This window comes from Chiloscyllium plagiosum, chromosome 20, assembly GCF_004010195.1.
Source record: "Chiloscyllium plagiosum isolate BGI_BamShark_2017 chromosome 20, ASM401019v2, whole genome shotgun sequence".
NCBI lineage: Eukaryota > Metazoa > Chordata > Chondrichthyes > Orectolobiformes > Hemiscylliidae > Chiloscyllium > Chiloscyllium plagiosum.
Window position 1 is genome coordinate 26,913,975 of NC_057729.1, and position 23,348 is coordinate 26,937,322.

The following is a 23,348-nucleotide window of genomic DNA, read 5'->3' on the forward strand; positions in this document are numbered from 1 at the left end:
TCTAAGGTCACACACTGCAAATGTTTACTTTATTTTCTTCATTTTTATGAAAAGGTGCTATATTATTATATAAATGTAAAATCTCTATAAAAGCAAGTAAATTGACAATGCAATTAAACAGCTTTTGAACTGAAAGGTAATAGGTGAGAAAATAAGGCGTTTGATGGCAATGGGCTTTAAGAAAAGACAACATTCTATATTATTAGATATTCTGATATCAATTAGTGACAAGATCATTGTATTCATCGCTTTAATGGACAAATACTTAAGAACAAGAACATTCACTGAACATTACATACAGCCTTACAATTTTACAATTCAAAACATACAGAATACTTGGAATCATTTGATTTATATTTTATGCAAATTAAAGATCTTAAATCTGTTCCAGTGATGATACTTTCTATTGAAATATACATTAAATCAGTTTACTATTCAAATCAAGATAAAATTCCCAAACTACATTTGATTTCTGGTTTGCACTATGAGCATAAATAATTGCAGGCATGACTATGAGGCTTATTGGCATTCTAGCCTCAACTAAATTCACAAAACTACTTTAAAGCTGTAGGAATAGTTTGTTGTATGTCATGTGATCTACTTACATTTTAAACAATTGCGTACGATACACAGTGCTGACAAAAGAATGGCAATAATTGATAATGAGTTCAATAAATTAATCTATAGTATGATCACACAATATTAACATTCACAAAAAGTGCATTGTGTTGTTTCATCAAGGTCCTAGTCCTAATAAATATGCAGTGCTGCAACATTTGCTTGAGGACATTTCGAAATAAACATTAGCAAATTACACACATTAGCATACATCATTTAAAACCCAGCAACAGAAAGTAATTCTGTGAATTATCAGAATTGGATTTAGAAGTCTGTGTGCTATAGAACAAAAGATAAATGTCAAACCAATATCTTTGATTACTTAAGCATTTTTGTACCGTGGCACACTTTTGTTTTTAATTTTAATAATGGAAACTTCTTGGCTTATGTTAAACAAAAATAGGTAACTATTGAAAAGTACTATTATTTATCATTTAGTTACATAAAGATATGGCACTTTATTTTATTCATGATTGTCATAAAGCTACCATAAATAAAGATTCAAAGAACATTGTAAATATTTCAATAAATACCTATTTATTTTAGGTGACGTCCTAAAATTATCCAGGTTTAACATCTTTTCTGTTAACAGTCAGGAAAGATTCATAATAATAGAACAATTGTAGTGTAGGTCCCTGTATGAAGGGTTACCACACACTCTAGAAAATTCTTGAAATTGCAGAGCTTCAGGAGATTTCTAGACTGTTCTTAGTCCAATGTTGTGCTGACTACAAATAAGCTGTGTGTTGGGTAGTGAGTGCAGGAAATTTCTTCTGTTATTGAGAGCTCAAGCATAAGTTCAAATACTAAATCAAGTTTATAATTTTCCTACAAATAATGTTTGCACTCATCCAGCTAATTACTTGTACTGTGCCAACATTAATTTCCAGTACATGAATTGTCTCTATAAAATGTTGAATATATTTTGCTTTAAAACTGTCAAGGACAAGGAATTAATATTCATTTTGAGAATATTATATAGTGTTATATAATATTATATTGCATCAGCAAAAGGAAATAATAAAAGATTATTTAAGCCATATGCTTGCCAAATAGGTATTTAATTTTCTCTTTCTATTTTTTATAAGTTGATCATTATTATTTCAGGCAACACTAAATGTGCTAGTATCACAGCAAGTATTATCAAAATTTAACTTCTTATTAGGAATTGGATAGCCATTAATATCCTCTTGCTCTGTTAGATCATGATCTGGACTTTCATGGGACATATCTTTCATTACACTGTAGTAAACAGGTACATTATAGGCAGAAGGCTTTTCTGCCCGTGACTGTTTGCATTTGCAAAGTTTTTTGAAGGCAGCACGAAATTTCTGAGACATTAGATTGTAAATGACAGGGTTGATGGCGCTGTTCAGATAAATGCTCATCCTGCAGAATAACAGAAACCAAGTGTTCAAGTAGGGTGTATTCATGAAGGAGTTGACAACCACCAAGGTTCTGTAGGGCATCCAGAGGAGAGCAAAAAGGATAACCACCACTGCCAACATTTTAGTGACCTGAAAATGCATATAGGAGAGAAAAAAATGGATTATTAGATTACTTACAGTGTGGAAACAGGCCCTTCGGCCCAACAAGTCCACACCAACCCTCCAAAGAGCAACCCACCCAGACCGATTCCCCAACACCTAACACTACGGGCAATTTAGTATGGCCAATTCACCTGACCTGCACATTTTTGGACTGTGGGATGAAACCCGAGCACCCGGAGGAAACCCACGCAGACATGGGGAGAATGTGCAAACTCCACACAGACAGTCTCCCAAGGCTGGAATCGAACCTGGGACCCTGTTGCTGTGAGGCTGCAGTGCTAACCACTGAGCCACCGTGCCGCCCCGATTACATTAAATCTTGAATTGGTAAATTTATTTCTCTGAGGTTTTTCTGGGCTATCATTACCTAGAAATCTACAGCTTTCAAAAAAAAAATGGAACTGTTTGATTGGACAGGGTACTTTACTTTCCTTCCAAGAACTAAAGAAAAAACTGAGGGCCTTACACGTACACCGAACAATGCAAACACTATTTGTTGTTATAATTTGCATTGCCAAAATGCATGCATGGTGAAAGAAAATAAATAAAGGGTTTCTATATATGCAGCAGCTTTCAAAGATTCAGGCTATTTCAGAGTGCTTTGGTATCACTGTTAGTTTGTGGGCAAATGGGACAGTCAATTTGTGCAGAGTATGACCACACAGATAGCAATGAGATGGGTGACCAGTTATCCTGTGTCTGTTGTGTTGCTTGATGCCTGATCTTTGGCCATTACATGGAGAGAACTCGCTGTTCTTCATCAAGTCCACACCCTCGTTATCTATAAACCGTTCAGGAAGATTGAACAGCTTCTTTTGTTAATTGTCCTTGTATTGTAAATATTAAATTCCAGGATGACTGCTGATTTAATATCAGGTAAGTAATCAGGCCTCGCTCGGTGTCTGTTTGTACCTCTGTGTGTGCAGCAGAAGAAAGAGAAGCATGAGAAAGAAAGAGTATTTAGAATCAATGTAAGTTTTCTAATGATAAGAAAAGTCAAAGGAAAACATTGTCCAGAACGCAGAGTACAAAAGAAATGTAACCATGAATTCTCAGGAGAGGGTGTAAATCAGCACTCAATATTATAGATAAACCATATGGAAGTCAGAAAAAAATTGCAAGCCCTGGCAACACAAAGAAAAACATTTGCCTTGCTGCTAATCCCACAAGGAGAAAGAGGATAGAATAATGACGGAAAATAACAGAGGAAAAAAGCAATACATTGTGTCAAATATGCGGTAAGTTAAATGAAGCAAGAAATTATTTAGAAAGAGAAACCCAAATGTTTCCAAATCTCAAAGCCATAAAATTAATGAGTGCATAAAAAATAATTAGCTGTATCAGACGTAGAAACACCAGAATTAAATATTGTACCATAAATACCAACTGAAGTAAGAGAGAAAGAATTTGGTTTTGCACAATGTTTTTATTAACCAAAGAATGTTTCAAAGTGCTCTACAGACAAGGAAGCACTTGTGACATCTTGTCGTTGTTGTAATATTGGACTGAACCTTAAGGTTTTATTGGCTAAGTCCAAGATACAATGAGTTTTTTGGTGAGAAATTTCACTATGAGCAGAATCAGTTCTTTTGCAATGAATACGAAAACCAATATGAGAGGGCTATCGTGTAATGACCAATCCACAGGTTGTGGACTGTGATGGTATCCCTTCTTATAAGCCAGAGGGATGAGTTCAAATCTCACCTGTCCTCAAGATGCCTCATAACATGCTAAAAGACGTTGATTCAAAATGTTTATGGAGTACTTGTGGTGCACTGGTAATGTCCCTACCTTGGAGCCAGAAGTCCGACTTGTTCCAGAGGTGAGACATGACAAATTGATTAAAAACATATATGCTGCCAAGAATAACTAACAGTGTAAACAGATTTTGTGGGTTGGTAACCGCAGCCCCACAGTTAAAGCGATGGGCTCTCTCCTGCCGTCTTGGGGAGGTGGTGGATTAGTGATAATATTACTGAACAAGTAATCCATAGAGCTAAGTTAAAACTCTTGGTTCAAATCCCATCAAGGAGTTAGTGAAATTAAAGAGGGGGCTCTTGTCCCTACTTCCAGAAGGCCCAGTTTCAAGTCTCACTTACTCCAGAGGTATGTCATTACATGACTGAACAGATTAAAAGTATGAACAATGTCCAGTTTTATCGAAAACATCAGTGAACAAAGTGATATTGCAATTATGTATATTTGAAGCATAGGCTATAATATGGGGCTGAATTCTTTGATTACATCAAATCTTTTGAGGGTTTTTCCACTGTGAGGTCTAGTGGGATTTCTCACCATTTCTTACTAAACTTATCTCATTCCTCGCAGCTTATCTCCTGTAAAGACTCAATTCCATTCTCCCAGTTTCTCTGAATCTTTGCACTTTTCTTTGATGATGTCACCTTCCCCCAGGGTGGGGGAGTTTGTGGTGATGTTGGGTGGAGGGGCTCGGTCATTTTTCTCCTTTTTCCTTTCTCCTAAACAGAAGATTCCCTACTATCATGGTCCTCAGCCATGATCAACCCATCTAACGCACAGCTGTTCTCATTCCTTCCCTTCCCTCCCACAACAATGATAGAGTCCCCTGGTCCTCACTTTCTATCCCAGCAGCCATTGCTTCCAAAGGATCATAAGCTGCTATTTCTACCACCTCCAGCAGAATGACATCACCAGACTCATGTTTTCCTCCCTTATCAGGATTCCGCAGGGACCATTCCCTCCACGACACACTGGTCCACTCCCAACACATACCCCCACAACCCAATGAAATCTTCCATGTCATCACAGATCTGTAAGAATTCGTGCCGCCAAGATCTATTTAAAGTAAATATTAACAACTTTAATTCTTAAAGTATAACAGAGAATAATTAACTAACAACTATTCACGTCCTTACTATAACCTATCTTTTACTTTCCCTTCTATAATACTCGTCCGATAAAACTCCCACTTAAGATTTACAAAACAAAACTTCCTATCATAAAACCAGGCAGCTTTCGGTTCTATTTGATTAGATTAGATTAAATTACCTACAGTGTGGAAACAGGCCCTTCGGCCCAACCAGTCTACACCGACCCTCCGAAGAGTAACCCACCCAGACCCATTTCCCTCTGACTAATGAGCCTAACACTATGGGTAATTTAGCACGGCCAATTCACCTGACCTGCACATTTTTGGAGACTGTGGAGGAAACCGGAGCACCCGGAAGAAACCCACGCAGACACGGGGAGAATGTGCAAACTCCACACAGACAGTCGCCTGAGGCTGGATCTTCCTGTGTCTTTTTTTTCTTAGGGATTTCTGCTTCACTGGTTACTGATCAAAAAAAGTACCGTTTAAGAAAATTATTTTTCAGTCAGTCTGCTTACATGCTGGGCCTTGGTGGTTCTCCTCCAACTGTTCAATTTTCCCCTGTATTATACCCTAAAGCATCGGATTGTGTAATTGGCTTTTAAGATTCTCAATATACTCAATTCAAACTTGATTGGGATTTGGTATTTTTCAGGGAATAATTTAAACTGATTGGCCTAATTCAAATTTTTTTTTGTTGTTTCCAGGCAACCAGCTACTCCAATAGCTGGTTCCAATTGTGTCTTATTGAGAACATTTGGTGCTGTTACTGCTAGCTTTTAACTCTCTTAAAAAGGTATAGTTCACCCACATCTTCATAACAATATAGTCTACTCTATTGACTGCTCACAATATGGTGTCCTCTGCATTGGGAAGATAAAACGTAGACTGGGTGGGCACTTTGCCGATCACCTATAATCTGCCCATAAAAAAGGAGTCAAGCTTCCAGTTGCTTACCACTTCAACACATAACCGTGATCCCTGGCCAACATTTCAGTCTCAGTGCAAGACTCAAGATATGTTGGAGGAACAAAACCTCCTCTTCCACCTAAGTACCTTCGACACTTCAGAACTCAATCTTGATTTTAACAAATTCAGACCATGAACACCTCCATCCATGTTCATTACCGCACCTATACCACAGGTTCAGTTCCTTATGAATTGCTCCCAGCAATTTCAGCTCCCATTTTCAATTATTCATTGTCACCACTATCACCTATTCAGCTTTTCTGTTCTTTGGTTTACAATCAGATGTCCCATTGTCAGCTTCCCTTTCTCTTTCTCTCTCTCTCTCTGTGTCTGGGAACCAACTTCATCTATCTGTCTCTCTGCTCTCCCCACATAACCCTAGCCCCTGACATCAACATCAATACCACTATCTCTCAACTGCTTTTAGTGCTAACTGTGACTTAACTGTGTTTCTCTCTCTCTCCACAGATGTTGCCAGACCTGCTGTGTTTTTCCAGCACTTTCTATTTCTGTTTGTTCCATCTCATTGACAACTTACCTTGGCCCAGTGGCATCCCTCTCATCTGAATCTAGCCCCAACTTACAAGCGCTGTTCCTGAATGAACTGTCCCTCAGCAGAAATCTGCCAAAAATCCTGTTGCCCGCACCATATGTAGAAGGCCACTGTGCACTCAGATAGGCACTAACATTGTGAAGCTGCTCAGCTTGGTGATAGACATTCAGTGTGAAGATGACAGAAAGGGGGAAGGTGGTGTGGAGATGCTCTAGCAGAGATCTGGAGGTCTTGGTGGATATAGGATGGTGCAAAGAAGGGACGTACTCTTATGGAGGATCAGTCAACAGAAGCGAGCGTGACACCAGACCATGACAGCTTGGTCCAAGGTCACCACCTGGGTCAGTGAAGTCTCCACAATGCAGAAGAACAGCCAGAAATCCCACAATAACATTAAAAGTCTTCCTGCTCCAATGGGTTAAGAGCACACTCTTCCCTTTACTAGATTACTCACACTCTGCCTCTGCAGCTGCACCCACCTCCCGTTAACTTTCATGCTCTGGCACTCTCCTTATTCCCTCACAAGCTCTCACACCCCTATCTCCACACCACCAACCCCCCGGATCATTAATACTGCCTGGTCTCTCCGCTGCCTATTCACTCCCTCGGGAGACCTCATCACAAATCCTCCACTAGCACCTCACTAACAGCCATATCACTCACTTTCACCTCACAGAATCCCTCCTTTGCTCTCATGACAGGAGAAGCCAGCCCATAATAGAGCAGAAAGGTCTTGGATAGGTAGAGAGGTATCAAACATCAGACTTCTCAACTCCTAGGAGGACACAAGACTGTCCTTGCTGGAGAAAACTGGAACTACTCCTACAGGGATGCTGAGACATGCATATCCTGCTACCTAAGAACATACCGTTCTTCATTCCACTGCAGCCCGCTGTCAGGGACATTCATTGCTCACCATTTCTAACCCATGACACGGTCTCTCTCATGTCCTACTGGCAGCAGCAGGATGTACTAAACCTTGGTACAGAAACGGCCTGATCAACCTCTGAGGTCAGGAAGATTGAGACCTCAGCAAAAGCATTGGCAAGGCTGCCTCCTACAGCCCTCCATCAGCCCAGATACTGTCATTTAGCCTGGGGAGCACAAGCTGGTGAGCATCTCGTTGCAACAATGCTACGGCTGGTCAAGGAAGAAATGACTCAGGCCTTGACAATCAGAACTATTGATGACTGGGCACTTGTTCGACCCAGACAGGCGACGACCTTCTGGTGTCAGTGACTGGGGGCTCTGTCCACATGCACAGGGAGGAACAGGAGGGGCAGGCAGGATGCAATGGCTGGCATTACGCAGAAGCTGCAGGAAGTGTAGCCACACTAAGGGGACCCAGTTACTTCTGGGCATACGATAGTCTGGCTGTCTTGCTGAACAGACTGGATGACCAAGTCTAGCACCCTCACAGTGCACACACCTGCACTCCATCAGTCCAGCCATTTATCCTCAGGACCTCAGGCTCAGCTCTTCTTTCCCATTGCACAATTGTCTGCATTTTAACTGTAGCGTATAAATAAAGTGTTTTGCACTTAAAGACAAGTAGTTTAACCAATCGAATTGCATTTGGAATACAACGCCTTATACTTTCCTTCAAAATAAGAAAACATTAGAGTCTAGGCTACCTTCTTAATATTTTGAGGGTGTTTGCTCTAGACCTGCAATGCAGCACCCAGCAGCAAGCAGCAGCGAAAGACTATTACAAAGATACTTTGTGCACAGGTACACACACAGCAGCTCATGACAAGTTGTGTACAGGTACAATGATTTGCTTAAACAAACCATAAATATTAATATCTCCATTGACATAATGGAATTCAAGAGCTTGATTCAACAATATGGCAGCAGACTCTTGCATTGAACTTGGTCAAATTATCCTCATTTTCCTTCGATATTATTTTTGATTTGAAACATGGTGCTGCAGCTGGTGGGTAGAGATTTGACTCGGCTGATCTTGTTTGTAATTATGTTTTTGTTGTACATTTGATTGCAGCATCTATTCTCAATCATCTCAAAAAAAAACATAATATTTAAATTTTGTAAAACTTATCTCCCAATGACAAAAATATTGTGTGCAGTGTAAAATGGGCTGGAAACATGTTATTTCCAATTTTCTCCGAGATGGGTTAGGGTTGATCCAAGATGAATTAACTCTCTGTGTCTTATTGTTTAAAACTGTTACACTCCTTATAATTCAAATTCATGATCTACAACATATAAGTAACTGTGAAGATAACATTGTGTGAAGTTTTAAATTTAAAAAGCCCTGAAGGAAAGCAAAAGTATTAGTTCTAAATTTTCATGTTACAACTCCTTTATAAACGATTTGTTAAACACAATTTGTTATACAATACTAACAAAGCAAAGTATTATAAAGGCTGTTTCAAGCAAATAGCCACTATCAAATACTTAAAAAGGTCTCTGATATTATCACATTGGATGATCCTAACATGAATATTTATTAAGTTACATGAGAACTTGTTTGTATTTATACTTCTGTTGTTCATTTGACTGGAACATCTATTCTAAGTAATCTCAAAAAAGTTGGGATAATTTAATTTTGCAAAAATTATGTCCCAACAATAAACTGAATTAAACTGTACTAATGATATTGTAGTACAAAATGAGTGTATGAGAAAAAAGACTTACATAAATAGCTAATGCTATTTTATATTTACACATATAAAACAAACTAGGTGTGGAATCTTACCAGGCTCTGAGCAATGTGGATGATAGTGAAATAGCTGATAAAGTCAAGCAGGATGTTCAGAGATCATCTTGCCCATATCTTGTTGCTTTTCCTGTGCAGCATCATGAGATTCTTACTAGGCAGTGGTGAGTTCCCAACTGATGTCATTATTGCTTGTGAAAGGCATTGATAACCAACTCACCACTGGTTGCAATCTCATCAAAGCAACTGGCCATCAGGAAAATTCAAGCTAGAAACCAGAGCAGGTTCAACCACCATTTGCTCCAAAAGACCTCTGTGTTGGACATCAGGAACTAACATCTTGAGTACGCTCCACATATACCACTACATACAGTCTAAATAATTTTGTCTTGACATCTAGGACTTGACCATAAAATGCGACTTTTCAGTCTTGACATGAAGAAGGACCTTGCTTGATATTTCAATTATAACCATTGTCCCACAGAGTTCAGTGGCTGGGATGTTTCTGTCAATTATTTCCTCTGTTCTGATTAAAATAACACCAATTTTTTAAAGACATTTTTGTATTTGGTCATAGCAAGCACCAATCCAGTGAACTATTGTTTATATTACCTCAACATATTTCTGTAGTATGGAGCATAGAATTATGACAAGAATCTAACTGTGTTCTTACCAAGATTTTATGAAGTGTAGACACAACAAAACTTAAAAAAAGCAAAACTAAGACATGTTGACACTCTCATTCTCATTCCTTGTTTATATATAATCCTGAACTTTTTTTTGGTAGCACTTGCCCTATAATAATTCTAAATTTGTGCCTTTGCAAATTCATTTCTGGCAAGGCTTATCAACAAATCAACCAGGTGACAGTTCATTTAAAAAATTATTTCAGTCATGATGCTTCCAAATTTCACTGTATATCAGTACATCATCAAGATAAACTGCACAATTAGGAATACTGGCTATGATTTGTTTCATCTGTCCCTCAAACATTTCCAGGGTAATTGCCAAGCCTGAATGTCATCAAACAGCATTGGAAATTATCATGATTTGTGATACAGGTCAATATATCTTTAATTCTGGCTGTTAATTAACTTGATGGTATTGTGATGAAGCTGCTCCTTTAATAAGATGATGTAATCCTTGTTTTTTTTTTAAGAGAGGCCTTAAATGACACAAACTCCAAAAGATTTGGGGTATAGGGTTTTAGGGCCAATTTGATAACAGTAACGGATACTGCCTGAGGCAGAACGCTTTCAAGTTAAAAAAGTAACACTTATAAAATTAAAGGGGTGTGGCCTGTTGTCCCCACCCAGCATTTCTCTGTTTTGGGGTTTTTTTAAGCAGTATGTGGAAAGAAAGCTGCTGGACCCATAGAAGCAGGTCCAGGCTGGTACTCATCCTCTGACGTTTCTCCTGTAAGAACTTGTGTTTAACCTTTTGTGCCAAGGAGTGACTATGGTGATTGCTGCAGGTATTTGGAACAGCATCATTAAGATGGGATGAGCTGTTGGGTTTTGGAGAGGTTACATTATTTGGTATTCTGTTTTCTGTTTGCGTTTCATTCAGTAATCTTAGAATTAAATTCGATTTTATTTAAATCTTAGTGGTTTGACCAGCTGATTCTCTCCTGGAACATCCACTTTAACCCACCTTAAAATAACTAACAAAGTTAGGGTCTGGGCTACTTGCTTGAAATGTTTTGAAGGGGTCTGGCCTGGTCCATAACAGATTAAGGGCTCTTTGTGGGATTTGTTCTATAGTTTCAAACTGGAATTAGAGTTGTTGGTCCCGAAGGCAGTGAGTAGTAGGCGCTAGTGTCTTTTGTTCCGGGTGTTGATTTTGGTTGGTTTAAACAGTGCTTGGGATAATAATGGCTCTTTCAGTCAGCAAGAGTTTTCTGGAGGTGGAAGAAGTGACCTTGGGGGTTTTACAAAAGGTGACTAAGGCCAAGCTGCTGGAGTTAGCAGACAAGCTGAAGTTGGAGCTACCTTTTTCCATGAGAAAAGGAGAGATAATTACAGCAGTAGCTCAGCATTTAAATTTGCTAGAAATGCCATCAGAATCTTTAGAAATGGCAAAAATTCAATTGAAAATGAAGCAGCTTGAGTTAGAGGCAAAATACAAGAAATTGCGATTAAAAGCAGAGGAGAAAGAAAAGGAAAGAGAGAGAGAGAAGAGCGAGAAAAGGAAAGAGAGAGAGAGAAAAGGAGAGAAAGGGGAGGAAGAAAGAGAGGGAGTTTGAACTTCAGAAATTGGCACTTAGACAGGAGTTCAAAAATTCATTTTCTGAAGTAGGGTGAACTGATGTGGAAGAGCAGAGTTAAAATGGCAAGATTAGCAGTTGAAATGGTTGATGGTTATGAGTTGGTCCATAAAGCAAAGTTTGTGTTCCAGAATCAATTTCAATCCATGTGGAATCGAAATTGGGGAAAAGAGAAATCCTCACGTGGAAAGGGAAAGGTAGATCACAGTGAACATAATAAGGATAACCTACCACAGGTAATAAGCAAACTGTTAAAGGGAACAGAGAAGTTTAAAAGCTTCATTGTTTTCACTGCCATAAAGTAGGTTACATGAATTCACAGTGTTGGTGGGTTAGGAGAAGCACTGGGCAACCAGATGTAGGAAAACAGGATAAGCCAGTGAATTTTGTCAGAATGGTAGCAAAAAGCACAGTGGAGGCTAGAAAGCTGAATCAGAATTTACAAGCTGGTCAGAAGTTGGTTGAGGAGGAAGTGGCAGATGTGAAGGTAAAGTTTATTCGCATAGGCCAGGAGCCACAGGTAAAGAGATTACAAATATTAAGAGACGCAGAATCCTTTCAGTCTGTCATGCTGAAAGGTGAGGAGATATGTACTTCTGAAGGACAATTGCCAGAAAAGGTACAGGTAACGGGAATTGACAATGAGATAAAAAGCGCTCAGTTATGTAAATTGAGGTTAGAGTGACCAGTGAACAGTGAAGAATTTGGGGTAGGAGTACTGGACAAACTCTCAGCACCAGGAATATAATTTGTTATTGCCAATGATATAACTGGTTCACACGTAGGAGTGCTGCCTACTGTGGTTGAAAAGCCAGTGGAAATTAAAGCAACTGAACTATTGCAGAATACAGATTGAGATTTTTCCTCACTGTAAGTTTATGGGGTCACAAAGTCATCAGCTGAAACAGGAGAGATCAAAGAGTACAAATAGGAAAGTTGAAGTGGAATTAGCAAAGACCCTGTTTGATCAGATGGTTGGCACAAGCCAGGAGCAGATAGACAACAAAGCTGACATCTTTAGCTCAAATACATTAACTGAGTTACAGCAGAAAGCTGAAAACTTAAAGCAATTGTATCAAAAGGCATACACAGAAAAGGAAACTGAATGTATCCCTGAATATTATTATCTTGAAAATGATGTCCTAATAGGAAATTGGAGACCATTACTATTCAGGCAAATGAGGAATGGGCAGACGTTCATCAACTTGTATTGTCAGTGGGGTATAGAGAGGACGTGTTGCAAATGGCACATGAACTACCACTAGAGGGTTATTTAGGAGTGAGGAAAACACAGGCTAATGTACAAAAACATTTTTACTGGCCCGGACTGCACACAGATGTAGTTGGAGTTTTCCAGACGTGTCATGTAATCAGGTAATTGGAAAACCACAGGCAGTGATAAAGCCTGCACCTTTAATACCAATTTCTGCATTTGTGGAACCTTTTACAAGAGTCTTACTTGATTGTGTAAGTCCCCTACCTCAAACAAAAATGGGAATCAGTATTTGTTCACAATTATGGATGTGTCAACTAGATTTCCAGTGGGAATTCCATTACGCAATATCACAGCTAAAAGGATTGTAGAGGAATTTACTTAAGCTTTTCACTACTTACGGGCTACCAACAGAGATACAATCAGATCAAGGGTCAAATTTCACATCAAAATTATTCAAGGAAGTTATGGACAGCTTAAGAATAAAACAATTCAAATCTACTGCATACCATCCAGAATCACAGGGAGTAGCAGAAAGGTGCATCAGACACTAAAGACCATGTTGAGGGCTTGTAGTCAAGACTATCCAGATGATTGGGATAAGGGAATTCTGTTTGTGCTTTTCATGATCAGAGATGCATCAAATGAATCAACTAAATTCAGTCCATTTGAATTAGTTTTTGGGCGTGAAATGAGAAGGCCGTTAAAATTGGTTAAGGAGAACTTGGTAAGTCAGAATGGACTATGTGTCAAATTTAAGGGAACAATTAAATAGAACTAGAGAGTTGGCTACAAAGCATATAAACATATCACAGCATATAATGAAACAAGAAGCAGACAAGAAATCGAAAGTTCACAATTTTGCTATCAGGGATAAAGTATTAGTGTTACTTCCAGTGATAAGTGAACCTTTAAAAGCAAGGTTTAGTGGACCTTATCATGTCAAAAGGAAATTGAGTGAAGTGAACTACTTGATAGGGACTCCACACAGAAAGAAATCTCACAGTGTGTCAAGTGAATATACTCAAAAGGTATTTTGACAGGGAAGGAAAGCAAAAGGAGAATGTGTTATTGATTACAACACAGTGAAGAACCCAGTTCAGAGGATTTTGAGTTGGACATTCCTCAAATTAAATTGGACAATGAGGAAGTTGTCAAAAATTGGTATAGATTAATAGAATTACCTTCCAGAGGAAAATCGGAATGACCTGAAACAGTTGTTACTATCACATGGGGACATAGTGGAAATAAGCTGGGAAGCAATTACATGATGTAGAAATGGTAGATGCTGTTCTGAGTAAGCAACATCCTTATAGGCATAACCCTCTAAAGTTGGCACAGGTTCAAAAGGAGACTAAGCTCCAAGACGACATATTGAAATAAGTTACAGTGACTGGAGCTCACTCAGAGTAATGGTGCCAAAACCAGATGCTACCCAACAGTTATGTGTGGACTATTGCAAAGTCAATGCAGTTACAAAGGCTGATGCATATCTGATTCCACATTTGGAAGACTGTGTTGAGAAGATGGGACAAGCAGCTTATATTTCTAAGTTGGACTTGCTTAGAGGATATTGGAGGTACCTTTTTCAGAAAAAGTAAAGGCAATTTCGACTTTCGTAACACTGAATGGACTATATCAGTTTAAAGTCATACCATTTGGTATGAAAAATGCACCAGCCACATTTTAGAGACTAATCAATAAGGGCATTGCCAGATTACTCAACTGGTCATACATATAGATGACCTTGTGATTTTTAGTAACAGATGGAAGGAACATTTACAACATTTATCAAACTTGTTCAATTAACTTTGGAAGGCAGACTTGGTGATAAATCTGGCTAAAAGTGATTTTGCCAAAGCCCAAGTACCTTCCTGGGCTATGTCACTGGACACAGACAAGTGGCTCCACAGGATGCAAAAACAAAGGTAATTGGGGAGTTTCCCATACCATCGACGAAAAGAACAATACTACAGTTCCTGGGATTGAGTGGATTTTATTGAAAATTTGTACCAGATTTTATCAGTGTGGCTGCTCCACTCATTGAATTGCTAAAGAAAGGCAAGAAGTTTCAGTGGACAGCAGACTGTCAGAAGGCATTCGACAGCCTGAAAACTGTGCTAACCACTGCCCCAGGATTAGCCATACCTTAATATGCAAAGCTATTCAAGCTGGCTATAATGCAAGTGATACGGGTGTCAATGCGGTGCTCTTGCAAGAGGACGACGAGAAAATAGAAAGACCTATTGGGTATTTCTCCAGGAAGTTGAACATTCAACAGTAGAAATATTCGATGGTTAAGGAGACTTTGAGCCTGATGTTGGCATTGCAACATTTCAGTGTTTATGTCACCAGTAACATAACTGAGGCGATCATGTACACTGATCATAACCTATTGAAGTTTGTGGAGAAATTTAAGGACAAAAACGCCAGACTGATTAGATGGAGCTTGTTGTTACAGCATTCAGTTTGAAAATTGTGCATGTGGCAGGACATGAAAAGGTGATTACCGATGCATTGTCAAGACACGAATGAGAAACAGAGGCATTTGATGGTGGGAATAAAACAGGCTGAAATGGAAGAAGGTTTTGCATGTTTACACATTTAATGTGTCAATGTAATGTAGATGTGTGATTTAGAATACTAACAATTTTTGAAGGGGTTTTAAAATGAAGCCATCTTTGGATATTGATGGTTCTTCTTTTTTTAAACGGGAAGGTGTGACAAAGCTGCTCCTTTCATAGGCTTATGCAGTCCTTGTGTTTTTTTTAGGGAGGTCTTAAATGACACAGACTCTGAAAAGTTTGGGGTATAGGGTTTTAGGGTCAATTTGATAACAGCTAACAGATACTGCCTCAAGCAAAGGTTTTCAAGTTTGCAAAAAAACCTGATACAATGAAAGGGGTGTGACCAGTTCTCCCAGCTCAGCTTTTCTCTGTTTTGGGTCGTTTTTAGCAGTTGTGTGAAAAAAAGCTGCTGGACCCACAGAAGCAGGTCCAGGCTGGTACTTTCTCTCTGACTTCTTTCTTGTAAGACCATGTGTTTGATTTTACCTTTTGTACCAAGGGGTATTTATGGGGATTGTTGCAAGTACTTGGAACAGCATCATTAAGTTGGGATGATCTGTTGGGATTTTGGAGAGGTTACGTTATTCAGTATTCTGTTTTCCGTTGTTGTGTTTCATTTAGTAACCTTGTAAATAAATTCTGTTTTGTTTGAAACTATGTGGTTTGTCCAATGGCATCTCTCCTGGAATACCCACTTTACTCCTGCTTAAAACAACTAGCAAAATTAGGGTCTGGGCTACCTTCTTGGAAGGTCTGACTTGGTCCATAACAGTATCATTTAAACAAAACTATTTGGTAATAAAGTTGGCACTGCCATCCCTATCAATACAGTCTCTCAAGTGAGGAATTAGGTAGGAGTCCTCTCTTGTGACAGTCTTTACCTTTTTGTAGTTGAGGTAGTGTTGGATTCAACCATCAAGCATCAGTATAAGATTATTAAGTAACTCCAGCTGCTTTGACTGGTTTTTATTAGACAGTTTTCCAACATCCTTTGGACTTCTGTTTCACCTGGGCCTCTTTCTCTGGACTTAGGTTACACAGAAAGGAATTCTTCCACATCCACATCATGTATGGTTAAAGTTATACACCTTTTGAACCAAAGACAATGTTAAATTTGGCAAGTTAACTCATCAGGTATTTTCATTCTACTGCCTCTGTACCTAAACGCAGAGTGTATAACCTCCCCAACAATTCAATGTTAAAATAGTTGCTTGTTTTTTTTTTGGGGAACTGTCTCTCCTCCTTCTGCCTCATCCTCGCTATATTTTTCATCCTCCACCAATCTTACTATCTAACACATGTATACTTATTCTTCCTCCTCCTAACAGTGATATTGCTTCAACATATTGATATAACACAGCTAATTATTTTTCCGGTGATCTGGGTGTCAGTTAGCTAGTAACTTTACCAATTCTTTTCACTACCCTGTATGGATCACGAAACAGTGCTTTCAATGGTTCACCTTGTAGATGCGTGCTCAGTACAATGGGGTGGGTATATATTCACCATTAATATAATTCACTAAAAGTTTGGTGTTCATATCATTCACTGGTGGAAACATCATGTCTTTCCCCAGGAAAAGACTTTGATGGGCTACTGTTCCGCTAAGTATGGGACAGTGAGGTCTGCAGATGCTGGAGATCAGAGTTGAGAGTGTGTTGCTGGAAAAGCACAGCAGGTCAGGCAGCATCTAAGGAACAGGAAAATTGACTTTTCAGGCCAGAGCCCTTCATCAGGAATGAGGATGGGAGCCTTGGGGGTGGAGAGATAATTGGAGGTGGGTAGAGCTGGGGAGAAGGAAGCTGTGTGTGCAATAGGTGGATGGAGGTGGGGGTAAAGGTGATAGATTGTTTACTTGTCTCATCTGAACAATAAGGTGTTACTTTCATTTTGAAAACAACTCCCTCTGAGGTGCTTTGTTTACTTCCCTTGTGGCCACAGAAAAGTGCAGTCAGTCCTTTAAATCTGTTGTATTCTCTGTCAGGGTTCCTTTCTTTGAACTGATCTGGTGTCTCCCAATAAATCCAACTGAATGACCCTACAACTTTTAGCAAGCTGCAAGACAGTATCACACATGACAATAGAAATATTTAGACCTTAAAATATTACTTCCACCCTCAGCTGTTTTCTTTATGGCATAAGGGGGTCTTCCACCTTTCCAGTTGAGCCTTCCCATCCTTAACTACTTGTCCTCCTTTCACCTTCCCAGCTTCTACCTTTCTTGTCTTTTTGAGGACGGCAGAAGGAAGGTTTGGATTTGAGGATCAGCTCAGAATCATTGGCCATTTCTACCGCCTGTTTTGGCGCTGCAACCTTCTGGTTTTCTTTATAAATTTTTATTAGAGCATGTCTAAATGTATTTGTGATAAAATAGCTTCAACATGAAATCCTTGCTCTTAAATTTTAGAGCTCATGCCATAAAACTGAGTATTTCAATTTTTATTTCCACTTTACAACCTTGTGACACTACTTTAACTGCCTCAGGAACCTGAACCATCCAATCTCTCTGCTGTTCAACGCCACCTATTCACCCACTTTTCAAAATGTCGTTAATATTTTTACCCATTTTATTAAAAGTATCATATTGCAATTTGATTCGTTACTCTTTATAACTTCCTATACCTTTGATTTTCACTTTGTCTGCGTAGGTACGCAGCAATCCCTCCAGCCCCTTTATCAATGATTTAAATGGGGGAAATTATCATGAGAAAATTATTATTTGGTTGGGTAGATTTTTAAATGTGTTATGGTTTTGAAGTGATTTATTGAGGACAAAGTTTTTTTAAATTGGTTGATGGGTGAACTTGAAATGAAGTATTACCAATTAGAAATCAGAGTAGGAAAGAAAGAAAATAAATGTTACATTACAAAATATCATGTTCACAATTGTTAGGACTTGTGATTTCATAAGATTCATATGGTCACAGATTTGTTTTCAGAACATAGTCAGCATTATTGTATAAGGTTTTATCTCCCTGGACTTTAACCATATCATTAATCAAGATAAGCTTTTTAAATATATTTATCATATTCATATATATCTTCCAGCAATAATCATTCCTGTATTAAATGGAGTGTAGCATTATGTATGGAGGAGGATGCTCATGACTGAAATTAAAATTATTCCTAAATATCTATCTTAACTGAGACTGCGATATCACTAATACAGTAACCAGAATTTACCGCCGTTCTGGAGATGAGAGTGAAAATAGTAGAGCATTTAATTGGGAGAAAGGCTATCGGATGGGGAACACTCTGCCTCCCTACTGCAATCCAATTAAGTTCAGGATGGGAATTGTCATAGATGGCATTCTGTCCAGATGTCAACTGAGGCCACTAAATGGACAATTAATGCCTATTGAAAGGCTTCTTCTCGTACCTGTTGGCATTTAACCAGCAGCAAGCAGAAATTCACATGCAACAAGACCAAAATGTAAACATTGCCACCTAGGTTTGCAGACTCCCAGGGAAAAATGCCTTCTTCCAAAGGCACTCACTGCTTGATCAAGAGGCCAGGTACTGGGAAGGTGACTTCCTAACAGACACAGCCCCTTTGCCTCCATCACCCCACCTGTGCACTGGGCTCTTCAATCCCATGGATACCATTTTACCTTCACTCATTTAGGCATGAAGTCTCTTTTTGAACCTGAGCCTCTGGTGGTGCATTAGCAACAGTTACCACCACTCTCAGTTGTACTAACATGAATGGAAAGCTGCTACTCTTTGATGGGCCAGCAGCTTTTGGGTGGGGACAATATTTGGGGAGGCGATTTCCATTCCAAGGCTCGGTAATCCCTGTGAAATTCTGATGCTGGCCATTGAATTCCATCAGGCGACGAAGGCAATGTGGTTCTCCTCCGGTTCTCTTGTTGGTGAGCAAGATCTGATCATGACACCTAGTACTGATTCATGTCATTCAATATATTGGTATTTGCAAGTTGTATAATTAAGTAAGGTCTCAAACATATCTTAACCACATGAGAGTTGAGGTAGATAATTGGAAAATTAGTTATGGGAGTGCAGATTTTGTTGCTTCCGTATTTCTTGGTATAAGTACTTCTTGTTATTGACTAGGAATTTGATATTATTCAGTAGTGAATTGTCTTATTTACGTGATCTGTTTAGATTAATATTAGTGATTGACACAAATGTCTGAGGCAGAACGAGATTGCTCATAATATCATTGTCATAATGATCGAAGGTAAGCTTGAGACTTCCTGTTTGTCTAAGTCATCATTAACAACAGCTATTTGTACTTCTGTATCATCAGTGGATTTTACCTCTGCCTAAAGTAATCTGTTACTTAAATACTTATCTAATTTTGTTACTTCTAGACTTGAAAATGTGTTGCTGGAAAAGCGCAGCAGGTCAGGCAGCATCCAGGGAACAGGAGAATCGACGTTTCGGGCATAAGCCCTTCTTCAGGAATTCCTGAAGAAGGGCTTATGCCCGAAACGTCGATTCTCCTGTTCCCTGGATGCTGCCTGACCTGCTGCGCTTTTCCAGCAACACATTTTCAGCTCTGATCTCCAGCATCTGCAGACCTCACTTACTTCTAGACTTGTCTATCCAACACAATCCTGGCCCGCATGACACATCTCACCCTTCACAAATTTGAGATTATCAAAAATTCTGCTGACCACCTTCTTTCTTAAGTCATATGCTGCTTACATTACCCATGCTTGCAGAAGAATCTCAATTAAGCAATACCTTGATTTTGAAAGTCTCATCCTTGTTTTCCAATTCCTTCTTGACCTTGTCATTCCCTATTTCTGTAATCTCCTTCAGCTCCACAACTCTCCAAGTTATCCAAGCTCCGTCAGTTCTCATTTCTTAAACAACCCTGATTTTAATTGTTCAATCTTTAACATCAAAGACTTCAGTTGTTAAAGTTCTAAGCCAGGGGTCAGCAACTCTTTTTTTTTAGAAACCTTGTTTTGGAACCATTGGAAGCAAACAATTTAAATTTGCCATTGATACATGGCAAATTTCCAAGTTCCCTTGCAGAAGTATTTGTCTGTATAATAAATAAAATACATATACTGAGTTCAGTATCAGTTTTGTAAAGAAAAATCTAAATTAAAATAGTCCTAATGTAAATTGTCACATTATTTGATATATGAATCTTTTTATATGTATCTCCAATGTACGTATCATCAGGTTTTATGTGGCAATTTGCATAATTAATGGAAACAGAACACATTTCCACATAAAATTATAAAGTAATCAAAAATGTGCATACAAAACTGAAAGAATGTTTTATGATAATTAGAACAGAACTTTTAGAATAAATGGATAACATTTAAGATCATTGGTTAGTAAAATAATCTTTAAAACAGATGTTTACTTAAAGGGGACAGAATTAAAACAACTTTTTCAGCTGTTGATTTTCACAACAGCAGAAGGATTTTTAATAGCATATTTAGAAAGATTTATCATCTTAGCTAAGTAAGAAACAGAAATGTTCACAACCATAATACCAGTTCTTCAAACCAAAGGCATAATCTATAACTAGAGTGGAGTTGTACGACTTGAATGTATTTATTTAGAGTGCATGTATGTTTTTAGTTCATAGCATAATTTGAAACCATATAGCACAGTATAGTGATTAGCCTTTTATTGCCATACTAACAGCATGGATTTGACTGAATTCTTTTAGGCTGTTTTCATGGCAATGCAATCCAACCAGAAAAAAAGAGAGCTGAAAATGAGATGTTAAAGATCTGCAGGCGGCTTTTGAGCTGCAGGTTGCCAAACTCTGTCTTAAACTCTAAAACAAACCTCACTAAACTGCTCTTCAGATCGAAAGAGTTAGCATGGATTTCTGGAAAGTAGACCATGTTTGACTTGTAGATTTTTTTGGGACATCACTAACTTGGAGAATGGAGAGAATCTAGAATAACTTCCCAGAAGGCACTTTGACAAGATTAAAGGTTGATAAATGATTTTAAGAGTTCAGAGCCAAATTTGGAAAAAAGGCAGCATGTTCTGATTATTGGGATGTGATAAGTAGCATTCTTGATGTATGTATATTGTAGTCTCAGTTTTCCACCATATACATCAAGATCATAAATAAAGAAATACAGAGTCATATATTCATGTTTTCAGGTGATATTAAGAGAGAATGACAATAAGTTGTGAAAATGGGAGAAGAAAGCTGGAAAGCAATGTGAACAGACCAAATGAGTGAGCAAAATTGGTAGGTGAAATTCAATGGCTTAATCCACTCTGAATCATGGAAGAAATGCCAAAACATATTCTTGATGGTAAAATGATCCATGGATGATCAAAGAGTTCAAGTGCACAAATCTCTACAAATTGATGCTGAAGTACAAAAATAATGAATTGAGCTAATTGCAGATTGTTGTTTCATTGGGTGGAAATTCAAAAGCCTATATGGTTTATGCATCAGAAAGTAATACCTCACAAATAAAGGAATTGGGCTGGAGAGATATGTTTTGCACTACAGAAGGCGCAGTGGAGATTTGCCAGGATATGCCCTTGCCTGGACAGTTTTAATCATAAAAAGAGATTTGATAGATGGGGTTGGTTGCCTTGGAACACAGGAGACTGAAGCGGGTGACACGATTGAGATGTATAAAATTATGAAGGACATAGAAGGGAAGAAACTTTTCCCCTTGTGGAGGGATTAATGATCAGGGAGAACAGATTTAAGATAAGAGGCTGGAGGGTTAAAGGGATTGTGAAGAACCTTTTATTCACCCAGAGTGGTGGGAATTTGGAACTTGTCTATTAGAGTGGTAAAGGCAGAAGCCCTTAAAATATTTAAGATGTATTTAGATGTACACTTGCAATGCCAAAGCATACGGGATATGAACCAAGTGCTGGTAAATGGTAATAGAATAGTTGGTGATTGCTTTAGACTGGCACAGACTCAATGGACTGAAGGGCCTTTTTCCATGCTGTAGACCTCTATGACTTAAATAGAGATTTTTTAAAAAAACTGCAGATGTTGGAATCCAAAGTAGACAGGCAGAGGGCTGAAAGAACACAGCCTCTCTTCCAACCTAGTTTCCTGCATCAGGTGCTCTCAATGTGGTCTTCTCTACATCAGGGAGACCGAATGTGAACTTCGGGAACAGTTCACCCTGCAGAATATGCATAACAATATGGACTTCAGTAAGGTGATCAACAAAGTTCCAGATGGTAGACTGGTTATCAAGGTTAGGTCACATGGAATACAGGGAGAACTAGCCATATGGATACAGAACTGGCTCAAAGGTAGAAGACAGAGGGTGGGGGTGGAGGGTTGCTATTCAGACTGGAGGCCTGTGACCAGCAGTGTGCCACAAGGATTGGTGCTGGGTCCACCGCTTTTCATAATTTTTATAAATGATTTGATGTAAACATGGGAGGTATGGTTAGTGAGTTTGCAGATGACACTAAAATAGGAGGTGCAGTGGACAGCTAAGAAGGTTATTTCTGAGTACAATGGGAACTTGATCAGATGAGCCAATGGGCTGAGGAGTGGCAGATGGAATTTAATTTAGATAAATGAGAGATGCTACATTTTGGAAAAACAAATCGGGGCAGGACTTACACACTTAATGGTAAGATCTGAGGAGTGTTACCAAACAAATAAACCTTCGAGTGCGGATTCATAGGTCCTTGAAAGGGGAGTCACAGATAGATAGAATAATGAAGACGACATTTGGAATGCTTACTTTTATTAGTTAGTGCATTGAGTATAGGAGTTGGGAGATAATGTTACAGCTATACAGGACATTGATTAGGCAACTTTTGCAATACCATGTGCAGTTTTGGTCTCCCTGCTATAGGAAAGATGTTATGAAACTTGAAAGGGTTCAGGAAAGATTTACAAGGATGTTACCAGGTTTGAGGTTTTGAGCTATAGGGAAAGGCTGAATAGACTGGGTTAGAGTGGTGCTGGAAAAGCACAGCAGATCAGGCAGCATCCGAGGAGCAGGAAAATCGCGTTTTGGGCAAAAGCCCTTCATCAGGAATACAAGCAGAGTGCCTGAAGGGTGGAGAGATAAATGAGAGGAGGGTGAGGCTGGGGAAAAAGTAGCATAGAGTACAATAGTGAATGGGGGTGGGAATGG

General features: G+C 38.8%; 1 protein-coding gene across 2 annotated transcripts in view; it reads right to left on the reverse strand.

Annotated features, from left to right (window-relative positions):
* Window positions 1–220: 220 nt before the first annotated feature.
* LOC122560101 (thyrotropin-releasing hormone receptor-like) overlaps window positions 221–23,348 on the reverse strand; it is a 27,151-nt gene continuing 4,023 nt past the window's right edge. For both annotated transcript variants that reach the window (XM_043710336.1, XM_043710335.1), the window contains exon 3: window positions 221–2,135. In XM_043710336.1, the coding sequence (XP_043566271.1) occupies window positions 1,722–2,135 (414 nt within the window). In that variant the 3' untranslated portion in view covers window positions 221–1,721. The remainder of the gene's footprint in view (window positions 2,136–23,348) is intronic.